General features: G+C 36.1%; 1 protein-coding gene and 1 non-coding gene across 6 annotated transcripts in view; one reads left to right on the top strand and one right to left on the bottom strand.

The window, feature by feature from the left end:
* GFM2 (GTP dependent ribosome recycling factor mitochondrial 2) overlaps positions 1-21021 on the bottom strand; it is a 70366-nt gene that overhangs the window by 3013 nt on the left and 46332 nt on the right. For all 5 annotated transcript variants that reach the window (XM_077139456.1, XM_077139453.1, XM_077139454.1 and 2 more), the window contains 3 exons: positions 18185-18364; positions 17874-17989; positions 152-334 (listed from right to left, as the gene is read on the bottom strand). In XM_077139456.1, coding sequence (XP_076995571.1) covers positions 152-334; positions 17874-17989; positions 18185-18364 — 479 coding nt within the window. The remainder of the gene's footprint in view (positions 1-151; positions 335-17873; positions 17990-18184; positions 18365-21021) is intronic.
* LOC143665824 (U6 spliceosomal RNA) lies at positions 7013-7119 on the top strand. The gene has a single exon (XR_013167226.1). It is a non-coding gene; the product is annotated as a U6 spliceosomal RNA (small nuclear RNA).

Below are 21021 nucleotides of genomic sequence, written 5' to 3'. Positions count from 1 at the left end.
TGGTTCCCAAGCGTTGACACTTAATATGCATTGATTAAATCAAAGCCCTGATGCTTCTTTCAGGTGTTGATTGCCTGTTTTTGAAAAGCATATATATAGATCTCTCCCTGGTATTAAAAGAATATATACTTTTAAGTCACAAAACACTTACCATAATTTCTGCTAAGGGAACAAATCCAATAATGACTTTGTTGTCCTGGCGAGTCTGAATTTCCTGAATGGTCCCTCTTCTTTGTGCTAGATCTGCTAGGACAAGGCTGAGATAGTCTGTAGTTACTGTAACCTCGAGATTCATCAGGGGCTCTAACACTTGCTTATCAGCTTTCTTCAGAGCCTAAAGAAATTAAATAAAGTTCACTGTTCATCTTTTCCCACTGAATTGGAAATTAGATTTTTGTAAAAAAAACAAAAACACCACCATACAAAAACTGCCACCACTCTTAAGTCTGAGCTTGCTTTGACTCTCTAATAAGATAACATTTTATAAGAAGTAAAGAACTTCAATATTTCATTGTACATGTGTGATACAGTATGTCTAAGATTGCAAGAGGGTACTTAATAAATCTTATACATAGTGCCTTTCTGTGAACAGAAACTGAAAGGGAAAATTGTCTTTCCCTTTTAATTGAAGATTTGAAGATTCATTTTTTCATATTTAAACCTCATTTTTTCTCTTGCTGGTGCTTACAGTTATAGTCCATGCAACATGTCAGAGAGGGAAGTAAAGGAAAAAGCTAAAAAACAAACAAAAAGAAAAAGAAAAATTTAACAATATAAAGAAGTGAAAACACATTCTCTGTGTAAAATAAAGCCTTTCTGCCTAACAACCAATATACGGTTTTAGCCTTCAAAGATCAAGAAGAATATGTATATAAAGAAAAAATGGAAATTAGAAAAAGGAGCTAAACTGGCATAGGGAAAGTAGGAAGATGGAGAAAGGTAGAGAAATAGCAACATAAAGACATTTTTTATTGGGGTCTAGGTCAGACATTCTTCTTAATAGTATCATTACATCAGATAAGTTAGTAAATGGGTTTCAGATGGAGTTTTCAAGAATCATAAAATACTGGTAGGTTTGGTCTAAAAAACTATCTTACTTCTCTAACCTTCCAGAGTTCAAAAGTAATAAAACATTGTCCTATAAGTTCTAAGCCACAGTTTGGAAGTCAGTCAGGTGGGATGTATAGTAAACTTAGAATTTAATATCAGAAACCAGATATGTCTTTTATTCATCTAATTATTTCTATGGCCTTAGATGGAGGCACTATATTTCCTATTAGTACAGGAATGGCTGTAGGCCTCTAACCCTTCTGCCCTGATGCCTCTGCCTCCACCCCACCTCCTCCTATCAGTGCTCAGATTATTAAAACCAAGAGTGAATTTTCTTTATCACAGACAGTTTCTAAAAACATAGTAAAACAAAATCAGCTGTGAAGTACTCAGTGATTAAGTCTTTAAAATCAACTCATCTGAAATGACTCAACTATAAAATATTTGCTGAACGTAGAAAATTTATTTAATAGTCCTTTGATGAAAATACTGAATTACTCAAAAGTTATGACAATCAACAGCAAACCAATTAACTTTATATTCTCTGCATTTTTGTGATCTTGACCAAAAGCTTTGTGCCAACTCATACAGTGTCATTTAGAAAAAAATAATGTGGGAAAAGTAAAAATAAGAGGAAAAATGCTACAAATGAAGAAAGGACTGAATTCTTTTCTAAAATAGGACACACTGTGCTCATGGATCAGATTGGGGTTTGTCCTCTTTTTTTCTCTTCAGTCATTTCCTTAGCAATATATTCTAAATGCAAAGCTTCAAAACCATATTCTAGACTAACTTTACTTAGAACTCTGGAAGATGGTAGAGACTGGAGAAGGATTCCATAAATGCTAAATCAAAGGAAAAGAAAATTTTCAGAAGAATTCTATCCTAGATGCTGGTCAGTACCCATTCCCCTCCTCTCACTCAGACCTCCAGGTTTGGAGTTACAGAAAAGCAGTGCGGCCCAATTCCTTCTTATCACAGACTGAGAAAGTAGATTCATAGCCGTTAGAACTCGCCCATGTCCAGGCACAGGGAACTGAGTCCTCCATGACCCAGGGCGGAGCACAGGCCCCTGCAGAGTGCTGTACACAAAAGCCACAATAAAGCCTCACGAGAACTGCTGTGCTCTCCTCAAGTCCGTTTCCGTTGGCTGCAAACCTACAGGCAAAATGGAGTTTTCCAAACAGTGACCCACCTTTCTGGATGGGCCCCATATGGCTCCCAGGGTGGGGTGAAATACCCTAAGAGAGGAGAAAAGCCTCACAGAAAACATAAAAATAAAAAGGGGGTTAAACTGAACCTCAGTAAGAGCTGAGAAAATCTGAACAGTTAAACTTGGCCTATTCTAAAGGTATACAACAAGTTGGACCAAGTGTTAAAGGCTTTAACACAAAGCCAATGATAAATAAAACCTTAGACAAAAGGGAGAAATGAAACTTTAGACATCATGAAGATAATCAGATGCCTAGATATCAGCAAAAAAACTACAGGCCATACTAAGAAAGGGGAAGATACAGTTCAGCCAAGGGGAACAACCTAAAACTGCAAAGGAGATTCAAAAGTACTGAAACAAATCTCCTAAATCAATTCTAGGAGATGAAGGGAACTGCATAAAAAGCTAAAGGGTATTAAGACAATATGTAAACATGAAGAATTTGAAAGTATAAAAAGCAAAATAACAGAAGTGATGGGGATGAAAAGCACAAAAGTAGAGATTAAAAAATACACTAGTCATACAACCACAGATTTGAACAGGCAGAAGAAAAACTCAGCAAACTGGAAGACAGGGTGTGTTTGTTAGGTTCAGGTGTCAACTTGGCCAGGCGAAGGTGCCTAGTTTTGTTGCTGTGGACATGAGCCAATGGTATGTGAACCTCATCTGTTGCTCATTACATCTGCAGCTGGCTAGGAGGCATGCCTGCTGCAATGAATGATGTTTGATTTAATTGGCTGGTGCTTAAATGAGAGAGCCCAACATAGCACAGCCCAAGCAGCTAAGCATACCTCATCCCAGGGCACTCGCAGCTCAGTCCAGGCCTTTGGAGATGCAGAAAGAAATCACCCCGGGGAAAGTTGTTGGAACCCAGAGGCCTGGAGAGAAGGCCAGCAGAGATCACCCTGCGCCTTCCCAAGTAAGAAGGAATCTCAGTTGAAAGCTGCCTTTCCTCTGAAGAACTAACAAAATAAATCCCCTTTTATTAAAAGCCAACCGTCTCTAGTGTGTTGCATTCCGGAAGCTAACAAACTAAAACACAGGGCAACTGAAAACTTACAGTCAGAAGAACAGACAGAGAAATAATAGAAAAAACTGAGCACTGTCTCAAGGATTACACATCATGGGTGTCCCAGGAGAAGAGAAGAAAAAGGGCAGAAAGTATGGAAATAATGCCCCAAATTTCCCAACTCTTATGAAAGACATAAATATACATGTCCAAGAAGCTCAATGGACTACAAACAGAATAAATTCTAATAGACCTATTTGAAGATAAGATACAGAATTTGAAAGCAACAAGAGATAAGTGTTTCATTACATAAAGGGATCCTCAATAAGACTAAGTCCCGATTTCTCATCAGAAACCAGAGTTGAGAAGGAAGTGGTATGACATATTTAAGGTACCGAAAGCCAAAAATTGCCAGCACAAACCTTTTTATCTGGCAGAACTGCCCTTTTGGGCAGGCCACAGTGGCTCAGCAGGCAGGATTCTTGCCTACTATGCCAGAGATCCGGGTTCGATTCCCAATGCCTGCCCATGCAAAATAAATAAATAAGGGGGAACCTAGAGGGGCAAGCCTCTTGAGAACATAAGCTAATTCCATCTCCTTACCCCACAGTATTGACAGTCCCTTCCAACATGAAAAAGTTAGAATGGCATAGCCCAAATACCCTAAAGACTGGGAGAAAAATCAAAGGTGATGGCGGAGTTATACACAGAAGAAGGGTTTAACAAATAAGTATGATTGCCGAGTCATTATATTGGTATTTCTTTCAGTCTCCAGATCTGAGAGAAGCTAAAGGTAAAAACCTAAAATTGTGGAATTGAAACCCATACCAAAATCTGAAATCTGTTTACAACTAATTGTGCTCTGCTTTGAAATGTAATGCTTTTTGTATATATGTTATTTCACATACATACACACACACACACACACACACACACACAAGTTGATTGTGACGATAAAAAGTATATATTCATTCTAGCTTCCAATGTTCTGGAGCAGCTAGAAGGAAAAATCTGACTATAGAATCATAGCCCATGACAAACTCTGGGATCTATCCTGGTAACTTGTTGAAGAATGCTTTGAAAATTATTGATTTTATCTTTCTTTCTTTTGTATATATGTTATACAATAAAAAAGTTAATTTGCAAAAAAAAAAAAAAGTGAGTTTTAAAATATTCACAGATAAACAGAAACGGAGAGTCTGTCCACAAGAGATCTGCCCTTAAAGAATTACTAAAGGGAATTCTGCAGGTTGAAAGGAAGACACAGGCTTGGAGTAGTATGAAGAAATGAAGATCATCAGAGAGCGTAACTAAAAGTAAATGCAAGACCCAATAGTATTATATTCTCAATACACAACTCTAGTCTTTAATTCCTATAAGAATCACAGTACAACTGAAGAAAAAGACATGTTTTCTGATAGTGGATGTGCAAAATATAAAGTGGTAAATGGAATCAAAGAAAAATACAGGGAAATGAGAGGTATATGGGAGCAGAGAATGTGTATGCTATTAAAGCTAAGTTGGTATATTACTAGGTATTAGTATTATTAGTAGGTTATAGATGTAGGTTGTATAAAGTAAACCCTAGGGTAACCAAAAAGAAAATATTTTAAAAACATACAGAAACAGAAATAAGAAAAGGATCAGTCAGATACATCACAAAAGATCAATTACACAGAAAAGGAGGTTGCAATAAAGGAAAAGAGAGACCAAAAAAAAAAGAAAAGTATCACATAAAAGAACAAAATGGCCGAAGAAAGGACTGCCTTTACAGTAATAACACTGAATGTTAATGGATTAAACTCCCCAATCAAACAACATGAGTTAGCACGATGTACAAAAAAACAAAACAAAACATAAGCCAACTATATGTTGTTTAAAAGAGACTCATCTTAGATTCAAAGTCACAAATAGGTTGAAAGTGAAAGGATGGGGAAAGATATTCCATGTAAATAGTACCAAAAAAAGAGCTGATATAGCTATACTGATATCAGACAAAATGAAGTCAAAAGCTGATACAGAGAGAAAGAAGTACACTATATTAATAAAAATACAATCATAAATATTTATGCACCTATCCATGGTACCCAAGATAGATGAGGCAAGCACTGGCAAAACTGAAGAGAGAAATAGATACCTCTAAAATAATATTTACAGACTTCAATACACCACTCTTTTCAGTAGGTAGGGTATCTAGATGGAAGATCAATAAGGAAACAGATAACTTGAATAACAGGATAAATGAACTAAACTTAAAAGACATGTATAAAATGCTGTACCTCAAAATAGCAGGCTATTCTTCTCAAAGACACATGGATAATTCTAAAGGATAGGCAACATGTTGGGTCACAAAACGAGTCTCAATAACTTTAGAAAGACTAAAACCACACAAAGCCTAATGAAGCTGGAATCAGTAATAAGCTGAAGAACTGGAAAATCCAAAAATATATGGAAGTTAAATAACACTCTCTAAACAACCATGAGTCAAAGAAGAAATTGAAAGGGAAATAAGTAAGTATCTTGAAATGAACGAAAACAAGAACACAGCATATCAAAACTTACAGGGTGCAGGCAAGGCAGTGCTATGAGGGAAATTTATAGCTTGAAATGCAGTAAAAAAGATTTAAAATCAAAGACCCAACTGGACATCTGGAGAAGCTAGATAAAGAATAGAAAACTAACCCCAAAGCTAGTAGATGGAAATAAAGATTAGAGCAGAAATAAATGAAATTAAGAATTAAAAAATATATAATTAACACAACCAAAAGTTGGTTCCTTCAGAAGATCAATAAAATTGACAAACCTTAACCTAGACTGACAAGGAAAAAAAAAGACACAAAATCAGAAATGAGAGGGGGGACATTACTACTGACCCCACAGAATTAAAAAGGATCATAACAGGATACTATAAACAACCATATACCAACAAATGAGACAACCTAGATGAAATGGACGAGATCTTAGAGACAAATGAACAACTTCCACCAACTCAAGAAGAAACAAAAGACCTTAACAGACCAATTAAAAGTAAAGAGATTGAATGAGTCATCAAAAAACCTCCCAACAAAGAAAGCCCAGGACTATATGGCTTCCCAGGTGAATTCTATCAACCATTCTAAGCAGAATTATTTAACTCAAATTCTTCCAAAATATTAAAGAGTGAATATTACCTAACTCAGTCTATAAGGCCGACATCACCCTAATACTAAAGCCAGATAAAAATACTACAAGCAAAGAAACTTAGAGACCAATTTCCTAAAAAAAAAAAAGCAAAAATCTACAAACTTATAAATCAAATCCAAAAGTATATCAAAAGAATCATACACAAGTGGGTGTTATCCCAGGTATGCAAGGGTGGTTCAACATAAGAAAATCAATTAATGTAATAAACATCACATACCACATGATCATTTCAACTGATGGAGAGAAGGGTTTTGACAAAATGTAGCATCTTTTCTTGATAAAAGCACTTAGGAAAATAGGTTAGAAGGAAATTCCTAAGCATGATAAAGGGCATATATGAAGAACCCACAGGTAACATCATATTCAATGGTAAAAGACTTGAAAGCTTTCTCTCTAAGATCTGGAACAAGACAAGTATGTGTATTCTCACCACTGTTATTCAACATTGTATTGGAAGTTCTAGCCAGAGCAATAAGGGAAGAAAAAGAAACTGGAAATGATAATAATATTAATAATAATAATAAAAGTAGTAATAATAATAAAAGAATATAAGAACTGTGCTTGCTTCAGCAGCACATATACTAAAATTGGCATGTTACAGAGAAGATTAGCACAGTACCAGCTCAAGGATGACATGCAAATTCATTACATATTCCTCAAATTAAATATGATTGTTACATATTTAGGATATTAGATTTTAAACCATGGTAACTACAAAGAAAATATATGAAAAATATATCTAGAAAGAAATGAGAAGGGACTCAATATGGTACAATATTTTAAAAATCAAATAAGAAAGTAGGCCCTAAAGGAAGACTGAGGGAAAAGGAAGAAAGTCCTGCCCATTAGTAGTTATTTTGAATGTAAATGGTTTAACTCTCTAGTCAAAAGGCAGAGATTGGTTGAAAGGATAAAAAAGCCTGGCCCAACTATATGCTGTTAGCGATTCACCTGAAATTCAAAGACATAAGTTGGATGTAGGTGAAAGGATGGAAAATATAGCAACCAAAAGAGAGCTGGGGTAGCTGTACTAATATAAAAAAATAGACTTAAGTCAAAAATTATTAAGAGGGACAGAGACAGACATTATATACTGATAGGGGTCAATTTACCAAGATGACCTAATAATTATGAATATATATGCATCTAACAGCAGAGGCCCAAAACATATGAAGCAAACATTGACAGATTTGAAGGGAGAAATAGATATAGGAGACTTTTACACTACTTTTACTAATGGATATATAGACAAGAGGATCAATAAGGAAATATGAACACTTGGACGATGCTCTAAACCAACTAAGACCTAACAGATACATACAGAATACTTCACCCAACAGCAACAGAATATACATTCTTCTCTAGTGCACATGTACCATTCTCCAGGATAAAGCATCTTAGGTTACAAAACAGGTCCCAAAAAATTAAAAAATATTGAAATCATCCAATGTATATTCTATCACAATGAAATGAAGCTACCAATCAATAACAGAGAGAGAAATGGAAACTTGAAAAATATGTGAAAACTAAGCAATGTACTCTTAAACAAACACTGAATTCAAAAGGAAACCACAAGGAGAATTAGGAAATATCTTGAGGCAAATGAAAATTAAAAGACAACAGACCCAAACTTATCAGATGCAGCAAAGGCAGTGCTGAGAGGGAAATATTTAGTTCTAAACACTTACATTAAAAAAAGAAATGGGTTAGGATTCACATTTAACCCAACTCTTAATAGGGGATCATCACGTGTTAGAGTTACCTCTGACTTTGTACCCAACAGCTCTTGAAACATCTGGATTTCCCCATACCCCAATATATGGCTACCTGAGTAAATAATCCCTTCTGAGAAGGACTAGGTGAATCACCAGAGTATGGAACTGTAGTTTCTTCCTTCATGGGGAGCCAAGCCCTTTTCAGTCAATGGGCTCTGGATCTGAGAAATGATTCAGGTCTCAAAATCAGCAAAAAATTCTGATTTTCTATTGGATGGCTAACCTCAGTCTTCTGCTCATCCATCTTGATTTTTTTTTAAATTTCATGTATTAAGCAATATTCTCATTGGCTACAACCTATCTTGCGTCTAGGACAAGATAGCATGACCTATTGATCATGTTCACAGACAGACCTGCAAGTCAGGACTCCCTGAGTGCCGTTCCAACATTGCTGCACATTAAAGTAATTACAAACACTCTCCCTCTGATAGTGCTGGGTACCACCTGACCTCTGCTATTCTGGGATCCTATTATCTCCACTGATACTAGGGAGCCCAGTTCTAAACAGGATCTTGTATTGTCAGTCCCAGTATCAAAAACATCCTCTCTTGTTAGCGGTGGTTCCAGTGCCTGCCCCAAACCTCTACCAATACATTCTTATTCACCTTGTTAAATGGAGTATTCTCTGGTACATCCTGAGGGACATAGGTAGTGGTTTTCCAGTTCTGTATAGTTGTACCATTCTAGCATGCTGCTCATTTATCTGAGGCTTTTAATCCGTTTCTCCACCTTTTGATCAGGCAGAATGGAATCTCTATTTCACTTAATGTGACCTATTACTTTTTCTAAGCTACTAAGAATTATACCAGCAGTATGTAAGATAGATCTCCTTAATCCTGTATTAGCAAATTCTCTTATCTTCCACTTTGATCTAGCATCCTCATGATCTACTCCAAGGCATACTCACCTGTTCTGCTGGTATATATTGCCCAGGCCCTGTACCTCCTTTGGCATATATTCTGTCTTCTCCCTTAGCCTTCTCCACGAGAAGGTTGAGATCTAACCCCAATTACTGGTCAAGCGGGAAGGTGGTGACACATCCTAAGGGCAAGCATTATCTTATAAAACACCTACCTCATTTGAGGCCTCTGGATTATCTTCAAGAAAGGGGAGGGAGATCTTTCTTCCAACAAGGGGTGTTCAATGTTCTCAAGCACACATACCAGATATCTGTATTCCAAATTTCGGGCTTCTCTCTCATCAGTGTCCTCCTCTGGCACAGATTTGCTGAGCCTGGGATTTCATCCTGCTCTGAAATTCTGCTATCTTTACAATTAGGTTCTGTGCTTGCTCTTCAGTGCTGTCAGTTGTCTGGATGCAGGTCTGTCTGGATCAGTGTCTCTAGGTGCTTATCAAGGAGACTCTCTGGCTCTCACATTTGCTTTAAATTGTGATTAACAGGAGCCTTGTATTTTCTTTCTTCAATGAATCAATGATACTTAGCAGTAGCCTCCCACTTCCACAGTATTACGTTTATTATTTGCTCCACATCTCTCAAATACCAGAGTCACTGAACTAACTAATGGATCCCCTTCCATATATAGCCTGTCCTAGTTCACCACAGGTGAAATTCATAGAAAAATAAAAAGGTGGGGGGGAGGAGAAAGATCTCAAATCAATCAGAGACCAAACTTTAAAACTGAAGGACCAGGGGTGCAAGGGTAGTTCAGTGGTAGAATTCTCTCCACCAAGTGGGAGACCTAGGTCTGATTCCTGACCTATGCACTCCAAAACAAATAAACAAACAGAAAGACCTAGAAAAAAAGAGCAAACTAAATGCAAAGCAAGCAGAAGGAAGGAAATAAAGATTACAGTGGTGATGAATGAAATAGAGAAAAAAAAAGCAATAGAGAATCAACAAACCAAAAGTTGATACATAAAAAAAAATCAATAAAATTGACATAAACCTTAGGCTAGTCTTTTTAGAGAGGGGATAAAAGTAATTAAATCAGAAATGAAAAGGGGTACACTACTACTGACTCCATTGAAATAAAAAGGACTATAAGACATTATGACCAACTGTATACTGGAGAAGGAACCCTCCCTAATTCATCCCATGAGGCCAATATCACGCTCACACTAAAGCCATGGATACTGAGAGAAAAGAACATTACAGATATTTCTCTTACGAATAAAAATGGCAAAAATCCTCAAGAAAATACTAGCAAACCAAAACCAACAGAACATAAAAGAATTATATACCATGATTAAGTGGGATGTAACCACAGTATGCAAGGGTGGTTCATTGTAAGATAATCAATTAATGTAACACACTATACTACCAGAATAGAAGAACCCATGGGATCATCACAATTGATGAAGAAAAGGTATTTGAAATAATCCAACACTCCCTGTTGATGGAAAAAAAAAAAAAGAAAAAACTTAGAAAAGTTTTAGGGGCTTAGCTAACCACACTCCACAATTCAAGGACAAATGTGGGAATTCTGCCAGTTGCTGAATATGTCTGTTCCAATGATGCATTCTGGAACTACAGAAATAACCACAGCATGGGTCTGGGGACCCACTGTGAGATGGACCTGAGCTAAAATTCCACTTATCTATCATCTGATCTCCATAATTCCCTAATTTCACTGGTGAACCACAGTGACATTTTGGATCTCTTGGAAATTAACATCACTTGCCTTGGAAATTCCCTTGGAAATTAACATCACATCCAAGCTAGCATCTAATAATCCCTGAAATGTTTGATCATTTCCTTTTCCCCTATGCACAGTTACACTGAGAGGCTAAGATGAAGATTAACAGTATAAGCTTTTGGCAGTATAACAGGGTCTTTCCTCAAGCGCATCCAGCCTTCCCTTCATTCAAGGGGCTCTGGGACTATAAACCATCGTAAGTCTAGGAACTGATTAAGGGCTGTGACTCTATTTTTGTAATTCAAGTTAAAGTTGTGTTCACTTATGTAGAACTCTTTTGCTTATACAGATCAAATAAGAATTTAGTAGACTTTCCTGTCTATTTTACTTCTAGGTATTCTATGATCATCTAGCCAACCCTATAGGTCTGTGTGAGTCAGACTATCTGTATTACCACTTGGAGTCTGCTATCCATTATGGTAGCCAAGCCCACCTTGTCTTTGGTAACTAAGTGCTGCCACTTGGCTTCTGCTAACTCAGGATCCAATCATCCCCCCACTGTGTTTAAACAACCAAGCTCATTGATAGCAGTTCCCACAGAATTTTCTGATATACAGAGAACAGCAACCACAGAGCTTTTCAGGGATGATGGAGTTGGTCTCATAAATTTAGTACTGGTGAAAGGTGTATTCCCTGGACATTCCTGGGGTGGGTATAACTCTAAGCCTTTGGATCTACATCTACAGTATACCAGGGTAGTTCTGGCATTTTGACTTCAGGCAGTGTAGACCACCTCTGGTCTGTGCTTCAGACAATCACTCAAACTGTTAGAGCCCTTTCTAACTCCTTGAGCTTCAACAATGAATGCAGAATCTCTGCTTGGAAGGCCAAGCCTGATCCAACTTGATGTTTCTTCCACCACTGTCCCATACCCTTAATAAACATTCCCACACATATCTCCTTGATATTCGTCTATATAAAGTGGAAAAATCATGCAGTTCTTTTGGAGTGTAGTGGACCTCCTCACGGGTTACATTTTGTATCTCACCTTTGGGGGCTTATTGGGACTTCAGTCTTATCATAGGTCTACAAAAAAAAGAGTGGTGGGGGTGGGTCAAGAATTAGAAGTGTCTGGCAAACCAACTACCTCAGGGCATTCCACCGCAGTTTCATGTGGCAAAACAGGATCAGTCTCTTCAGACAGAGGTGTGAAGGCTGTTTCCTCAGGGGAGGTGGTCATAGGTTAATGAGGCACAGCAGGGCTTATCTCTTCAAGTGGAGACTGGGTGGCTAATTCCTTAGGGCAGACCATTACAAGTTTATCTGGCAAAGACTCAGCAAAATGTAAGGTTTCAATGTCCCCAGGGTTATTAGTATCAACCCATATGTCCTCATTCCAACTATTAGGATCCCAATCCTTTCCAATCAATGCCCTTACTGTTAACAAAATACACCCTGCAAGGTTGGGAATTTAGTTTACAATGTAATTTAGTCTCTTGTACAATGAAGACTCTGGGTCTGGTTTTCAGAAAACTCAAGTCTGTGGTTACACAAAATAAGATTTTCTTTCAAGGCACACACAGAAACTTTCAGGTTCTTCAAGCAGCATTTAGAAGTCTTGAGCTCATCCCTTTCTTTTACAACTGTATCCACTGTATTTAGGAACAATCAGCCAATATCATTATACTTTTTAACTCCACAAAATTCCGTTAAGGTGTTAAAAATCCTATTACCCAGAGCCTTGCCTTTTATAAGCATTTGAGTAGTCATATCCAGTGGTATATTTTGCATATCTCTATTGGCAGCTCACACCATGGACTATAAGTGCAATCCTAACTCTTGGAAACAGAGTCATTAGTGCCCTTGAATCTAATCAGGCTAGAAAACCAATTCACAAAACCAAAGAACCAACTCAGAAAGCTCATCCCTAAGATTCTGTTTTTCAAGAACTATTTTCGGTACCAAAATCTGGATTAGTCAGGGCTCTCTGGGGAAACAACTGACAAGAGTTAAATATTACGCAAGTTTTTTTTTTAATTGAGAAATCTTCACACACATACATTCTATACATGGTGTACAATCAATGGCTCACAATATCATCACATAGCTCACAAAGTTGTATATTCATCACCATGATCATTTTTTAGAACATCTGTATCACTCCAGAAAAAGAAATAAAAAGAAAGAAAAAACTCATACATATACCTTATCGCATTGACCACTAGTTTTTCCATCTACCCAATTAATTTTATCCTTTGTCCTCCCTACTTATTTATTTATTTTTATCCATATTTTTTTACTCATCTATCCACACCCTGGATATAAGGAGCATCAGACACAAGTTTTTCACAATCACAGTCATACTGTAAATGTGATATCTTCATACAGTTGTCTTCAAGAATCTAGGCTACTGGGAACAAAGCTCAACAGTTTCAGGTACTTCCCTCTAACCACTCCAATACACCATAAACCAAAAAGGGATATGTATATAATGCATATCAAGCCAGTGGCGATTTGACCAAAGAACTGGACACCATAACCTGGCTCAACTGGCACATAAAGTTAACCATCACACTAGGAATAGAAGGAAAGGGTTTCAACAAGATTAAGGACTTATATGAAAAACCTACAGCTTATGTCATACTCAATGGTGAAAGACTGAAAACTTTCCATCTAAGGTCAGGAACAAGACAAGGATGCACACTGTCACCACTGTTATTCAACATTGCACCGGAAATTCTAGTTACAGCAATTAGGCAAGTAAAAGAAATAAAAAGCATTGAAACTGGAAAAGGAAGAAGTAGAACTTTCCCTAATTGCAGAAGACACGATCCTATCTACAGAAAATCAAAAAAAAAAAAAAAAAAAAATCCATAACAAAGCTTCTACAGCTAATAAATGCATTCAGCAAAGTGGTAGAGTACAAGACCACTCCCCCAAAATCAGTAGTTTCTCTACACTAGTAATGAACGACTGGAAAAATAAAACAATTTACAATAGCAACCAAAAGAATCAAATATCTAGATAGAACTACAAGGATATAAAGGACTTCTATGCAGAATACTACAAAACATTGGCTAAAGAAATTAAAGAAGACCTAAATAAATGAAGGACATTCCATGTTCATAGATTGTAAGACTAAATATTGTTCAGAGGTCAATTCTACTAAAAGTGATTTACAGATTTAACACAATTCTAATCAAAACTCCAACAATTTTCTTTGCAGAAAAGGCAAAGCCAATCATCAAATTTAGGGTAAGAGGCCCCTAACAGCCAAAGTCATCTTGAAAGAGAGGAATGAAGTTGGAGGACTAACAATTCCCGCTCCTAAAACTTATTACAAAGCCATACAGTAATCAAAACAGTATGGTACTGGTACAAGGACAGACACATAACCAATGGAATCGAACTGAGACTTCAAAAATCAACCTTCACATTTACGGCCAATTGATAAATATCAGTTGTATGTGTGACAGGTAATAGTATTACTTTTATGGGGAACATGAGGAACCTAAGTCACAGGAAAGTTAAGCTTCTCCAAAGTTACACAACTAGTTAGTAGTAGAGCAAAGATTCATAATTACTATTTTGACCTGGGACCTTCTGAAGTCCTCTTGGTTGATGTTAATGGATTCTAGACAATTCTAATATGTGACAGATGGATAAAATACCTTCCAACAAAACCAAATGAAGAGCTTCCAAAACATTTGATAATGCTGCTCTAAACTTTGTATTTTTTGTTTTTCACTTCGTATTCTCTACCCCCATCCCATCCTCTGGTAACCTATACTCTAGATCTGACTCTGTGAGTTTGCTTATAATTCTAAGCTATTTGACACTTAATGGCTCTCCACAGTTCTCAATACTGAGATACAACTATGCAGGCTGACTGACTTTAGTAATGACGATCAGTCTGGTCATGATGGACAAAAGCTAATAGATTCAATGCTCTTTTAGGTTATGAGAGCTACTGTAAAAAATAATAATCCTGACATTTTATTGCAAAGCTACAGTGGATCATTTATAAAAGCCACTTTTATAAATTTAATTAGATGACGTTATAGCTGAAAATTTCAAACATTCTTGCTTTTCCTAGCTCTGTGAAAGATGCTGTAAGAAAAATAAAGAGCAAGGTGGACAGATCAGGAAAGAAGAAATGAATAAATGTCAAACTTTAGATAATGCAGCCTAAAAGTGCAATGTTAATTTAGATAAAGGAATTCAGATTTTTTATTTTATTTTTATGATTGTTATTAACTACAGTACATCACTTACAATAAAGTTCTAAAATTTCCCCTTTTAACCACATTCACATATATAAGTCAGTGCTTCTGGCCAACTGATTTTTGACAAGGAGGCAAAGACAACTCAATAGGAAAAGAGTAGTTTCTTTCACAAATAGCACTGGGAAAACTGGATCTCCATTTGCAAAAGAATGAAGGTGGATCCCTACCTAACACTATATTCAAAAATCAACTCCAAATGGATCAATGGCCTAAATGTAAAAACCAGGTATAAAAACTCTTAGAAGAAAATATAGGGAAGCATTTTCTGGACCTTGTGTTAGGCAATGGTTTGTTAGACTTTATACCCAAAGGACATGCAATGAAAGAAAATAGATAAATGGGACTTCATCAAAATGAAAAACATTGTACACCAAAGGGTTTTTTTTTTTTTTCACATTGGCAAGCACTGGGAATCAAACCCAGGTCTCTGGCATTACAGGCAATAGCTCTTCCTGCTGAGCCACCGTGGTCTGCCCTACACGAACAGATTTTATCATGAAAGCAAAATGACAATCTACACAATACAAGAAAATATTCAGAAACCACATATCTGATGAGGGTTTAATATCAACAACAAAAAGACAAATTACCCAATTTAATAATGGGCAAAGAAACTTGAATAGACATTTCTCCCAAGAAGATATACTTTTGACTATGTTCAAAAAGCACATGAAAGAGATGTTCAACACCACTGGTTATTAGAGAAATGAAAAACCATAATGCGATACCATTTCATATCCACTAGCATGGCTATTTAAAAAAAAAAACAGAAAATTAAAGTGTTGGAGCAAATGTGGAGAAATAGGAACACTCATTGTTGTGGAATTGTAAAATTGTGTGCCTCTGTGAAAGACAGTTTGGTAGGTAGTCAGAAAATTAAACACAGAGTTACCATATGACCTGGCAATATTTCTAGGTATATACCCAAAAGACTTGAAAAGCAGGGACTTGAACAGATACTTGTACACCAATGTCCATTGCAACATTGTTGATAATTGCCAAAAGATGGAAGCAACTCAAGTGTCCATCAATTGATGAATAGATAAAATGTATATACACACATGGAATATTATTCAGTCATAAACAGGAATGAAGCTTTGATATATGTGACAATATGGATGAACTTGAAGACATCATGTTGAGTGAAATAAGCCATAAACAAAAGGAAAAATATTGTATGATCTCACTGGTATGAAATAATTAGACTAAGCAAACTAAAAGAGTCAGAATCTATAAGTATAGGTACTAGGGATGGGATGATGATATGGAATTGGGAGTTAATGTTTAAAGGTACAGAATTTTTATTTGGGATGATGAAAAACTTTTAGTAATGGCTGGTGGTCATGGTAGCACAACATAGTGACCATAAGTAACAGCACTGGATTAAATATATGAATGTGGATAAAAAAGAAATTTTATATTTTATATATTAAAATAAAAAAGTTAAAACAGCACAGTGAACCCTAAAGAAAACCAGGGAGTACAATTAACAGTTCATTTATAAAAGTGCTTTCATCAGTTGTGACAAATGTACCACACAATGCAAGGAGTTAATAATAGGGTGGTATACGGGAACTCAGAACTTTTTTGCATGATTTTTCTGTAAATTCACAACTTCTCTAACAAAAAAGAATGTACAGAATTAGCATGCAACACACCATGCCCTAGCAGTTAGTCCAGCACTAGTATGTTACTAGGGCAGGAAGCAGAGGGTTCATGCCACTTAGAGACAGCCCCCCAGGTCCACTGCCAAAAGACCTTAATGCTTGATGCTTTTAGATGGAAAAATGCTTACCTGGAATCTGTTATTCAACAGGTGGGACTAATCTGGTTTCTGTGACCCTTTATCAATCTTTTTACAATAAATAGGAGCTCCAAAGCTGGAATGAATATTGGCTCTTTAAAGTTCTTTGGATTACAGTCCAACTAGGTTCAAGCTAAGCTCAGATCAGTCCTCTCCTTGAACATGTCAAGCTCACTGCTGATGTTTATGTGCCATGCTAGTTTGAAACTGTTACGTATCCCAGAAAAGCCATGTTCTTTCTCCTAATCCAATCCTGTGGAGGCAGACCTATTGTTTAGGGTGGGACCTTTCAATTAGGATATTTCCAGGTAGATGTGACCACCCATTTGTGGGCGGGACCTTTAGATTAGGTAGTTTCCATGGAAATGTATCTCCGTCCATTTAAAGTGAGTCTTAATCTGTTTACTGGAGCCCTTTAAGAGGGAATCATTTTGGAAAAAGCTCAGAGCTAACACAGACAGACATCTGGAGATGCATAAAGAAATTACCCCTGGATAACTATTTGAAACTAAAGGCAAAGGACCAGCAGATGCCAGCCACGTGCCTTCCCAGATTGGCCTATCGTGAGTCAAGATATATTACTCTGGATGCCTTAGTTTGGACATTTTTATTGTCTTAGAACAATAAACCTGTAACTTAACACATTTCGTTTATAAAAGCCAACCCATTTCTGGTGCACTGCACTTCCAGCAGCATTAACAAACTAAAACATGTGGGGATGGAGAAAGCAGAGATGCTACTTAAGGAAATGTTTCTGTCAAAAATAGAGGATGTTTCAATAGCAATTTGCTGTGCCATAATTCCTAAGATCCTCTTTTGAATAAAACTTTGGTCGCTGAGAAAAAATTCTCCATGGTAAGAATTCCTGCTGAATTCTCACAGATGTCTGTGAGATCAGTGGCAATATATCTCAATAGAATCACTTAAAAGCAAAAAGAGTTAGGATAGTTTGATACCTTTTTTACGCATCTTGAGACACAGGCAGAGATCATAGTTGTGGAGGTACCAGGATGAACTATCAGTGAATGTAAAGTAATCGCTACATCTTGAATTGGGAATCCAAGCAATGGTCCTAGGCAAGGGAAAAAAAATTGCATGGCAATAGGACTTCAACATGCAGTGAGGGGTAATGGAGAAATGACAATAAAGAAATAGGAGAAAACACTAACACTGAAGTGAGACTAAAGCAGAAATAATCCATAATATGAGGAGTGGTTAAATAGTTAAGAATGATACTAATACTTATTATTATTTTTTAATACCTTACCTTGGAGGCATGCACTGTGAATTCCACTTTCAAGAGCCTCTTGGGACGCCTTCAAAAGGTCTTCACTAACATTTTCATCATACTTAATAACTGGCATAATAGAAGATATTTCAAGTGGCCTTGCTTCCAGTTCTACAGTCACAAAATGTCGTTTGTCTCCTAAAGTTCTATCTAGGGTATCTATAATCAAAGAAATTGAGTAAAGGACCTCAAAGATATTGTTTTAGAAAAGTGACAATGTACTAAATTGGCGAAATTATAATCAACCAGTTCAAGATCTCAGACATTTCAACAGGGGAATATATTAACAATGGCGCAAGTATAAGAAATCAGAGTAAATAGAAGTTCTACCAAGAAACTGTCTGTTTCCATGTTTATCATTGTTCACAGCCTGCTCTGAATCACCTGTTAACATTGCTATAGTGTTAATGTGTTGAGGCAAGACAATCATACTAGTTTTATGATATGCAGATTATACTTTTAAACTTCTTGAAAAACCTCAACTCAAAATTTTTTAATTACAAAACTTTAAAGAATACATTAAATGGTAAAACATTTAAAGAGTATAAAAGGACATCTAATGAAAATTAAAAGGCTTCTTCCCTGCCAAACCACAATCTATTGTTCTGTATATCCTTCCAGTACTATATTATGACTTAACGTTTATATTTTTTCTCAAAATACTATGAAATGTTTTTAAGAATGAGTATCCCTCATTTGCTAATAATCAAGAGCTGTTACCAACTACTAATATTTTACAAAAATTAAAACTATGCAGTATTTACATGAGTGATCATATAAAGCAGTGACTCATGCCCTAAATTCAAAACTAAAGATTATAGTCTACAATTCTTCATAATTGCTTAGCTAACTTTCTTTCCTAATGCAGTATTTTTATTGCATTGCAGAACTCAAATTAAAACAAAGCAAAAATAGTTCTCAGTTTCTTACAGAACCATAGCACCTTCTCAAACTTCTCCCTGCTTAAAGTGTAATTCCAAAGAGTTCAGATTATGTACACCAACCAAGGAATGCCATATTTGTTCCATTCTTCCTATCTTTATATAGCTAGCTTTTTTTTTTTAACTTTTTTTTTTAATTGTATAACATAACATATATGCAAAGCAAAGAAAGAAAAAAGCAGTAGTTTTCAAAGCACTCTTCAACAAGTAGTTACAGGACAGATCCCAGAGTTTGTCATGGGCTACCATTCCATCCTCTCAGATTTTTCCTTCTAGCTGCTCCAGAATACTGGAGGCTAGAAGGAATAAATATTTTATCATCATAATTGACTTTTTTTTAAGTGTGAAAAAAAATAACGTATATACAAAAAAGCAATAAATTGCAAAGTACATCGCAAAAATTAGTTGTAGAACAGATTTCAGAGTTTGGTATGGATTACAAGTCCACAATTTTAGGTTTTTACTTCTAGCTGCTCTAAGATACTGGAAACTAAAAGAAATATCAATATGATATGATTCAACAATCAAACTTGATTGTTAAACCCTACCTTCTCTGTATAACTCCACTCTTTTGGATATGGATATCCAGTTCTGCCAGCATCATTTGTTGAAGAGACTATTCTGTCTCAGTTGAGTGGACTTGGCTTCCTTGTTGAAAATCAGTGGAACATATATATGTGGTTCTATTTCTGAAGTCTCAATTAGGCTCTGTTGATCAATATGTATGTCTTTAGGCCAGTTCCATGCTGTTTTGACGACTGTAGCTTTGCAATATGCTTTAAAAATCAGGCAATGTGACTTCTTCAACTTTGTTCTTCTTTTCAAGACATTTTTGGCTATTAAGAATGATTTGTCTTTCTGAATAAATTTTATAATTGGCTTTTCATTTCTGTAAAGCTGGCTATTGGAATTTTAGCAGGATTGCACTGAATCTTTACATCAATTTGGGTAGAACTGCCATTCTAACTACATTTAATCTTCCAATCCATGAACAAAGGCTGTCCTTCCATTTATTCAGGTCTTTGTGGATTTATTTTAGCAATGTTTTATAGTTTTCTGAATACAGTTCCTTTACTTTTTTGTTTAAATTTATTCCTAGATATTTGATTCTTCCAGTTGCTACTGCAAATGGAAATTTTTCTTGATTTTCTCCTAACAGTGCTCAGTACTAGTGTATACAAACACTACAGATTTTCACACATTGATCTTGTACCCCACCACTCTGCTGAACTCATTTATTAGCTCTTCCAATTTTGTCATACATTTTTCAGGATGTTCTAAATATAGAATGTCACTTGCAAATAGTGAAAGTTTTATTTCTTCTTCTCTGTGGATACCTTTTGTCTTTTTCTTGCCTAACTGCTCCAGCCAGAACTTCCAGCACAAACATTGAATAAGAGTAGTAATAGTAGGCATCCTTGTCTTGTTCATAATCTTTAAGAAAAAGCTTTCAGTCTTTCACTACTGAGTATGACGTTAGCTTAGGTTTTTCACATAACGTCCTTTATCATTTTGAGGAAGTTTCCTTCTATTTCTATCTTTCAAAGTATTTTTATTAAGAAAAGATGCTGGATGGTTCCAGATACTTTTCCTGAGTCAATTGATATGCTCTGGTTTTCCCCTTTCAATTTGTGAATGTGGTGTATTATAGTGCTTGATTTTCTTGTGGTGACATACACTTCCATACTGGGAATAAAACCCACTTGATTATGGGGTATGATTCTTTCAATGCACTGATGGATTTAATTTGCAAGCATATCTTGAGGATTTTGCATCTATGCTTATTAGAGAGACTGATCTGTAATTTTCTTCTCTTGTAGCATCTTTATCTAGTTTTGTTATTAGGGTGATGTTAGCTTCATAGAATGAGTTAGG

This window comes from Tamandua tetradactyla, chromosome 21 (assembly GCF_023851605.1).
Source record: "Tamandua tetradactyla isolate mTamTet1 chromosome 21, mTamTet1.pri, whole genome shotgun sequence".
Taxonomy (NCBI): domain Eukaryota; kingdom Metazoa; phylum Chordata; class Mammalia; order Pilosa; family Myrmecophagidae; genus Tamandua; species Tamandua tetradactyla.
The sequence above is the reverse complement of the archived record's forward strand: the minus strand, read 5'-3'. Positions and strand labels throughout refer to the sequence as shown.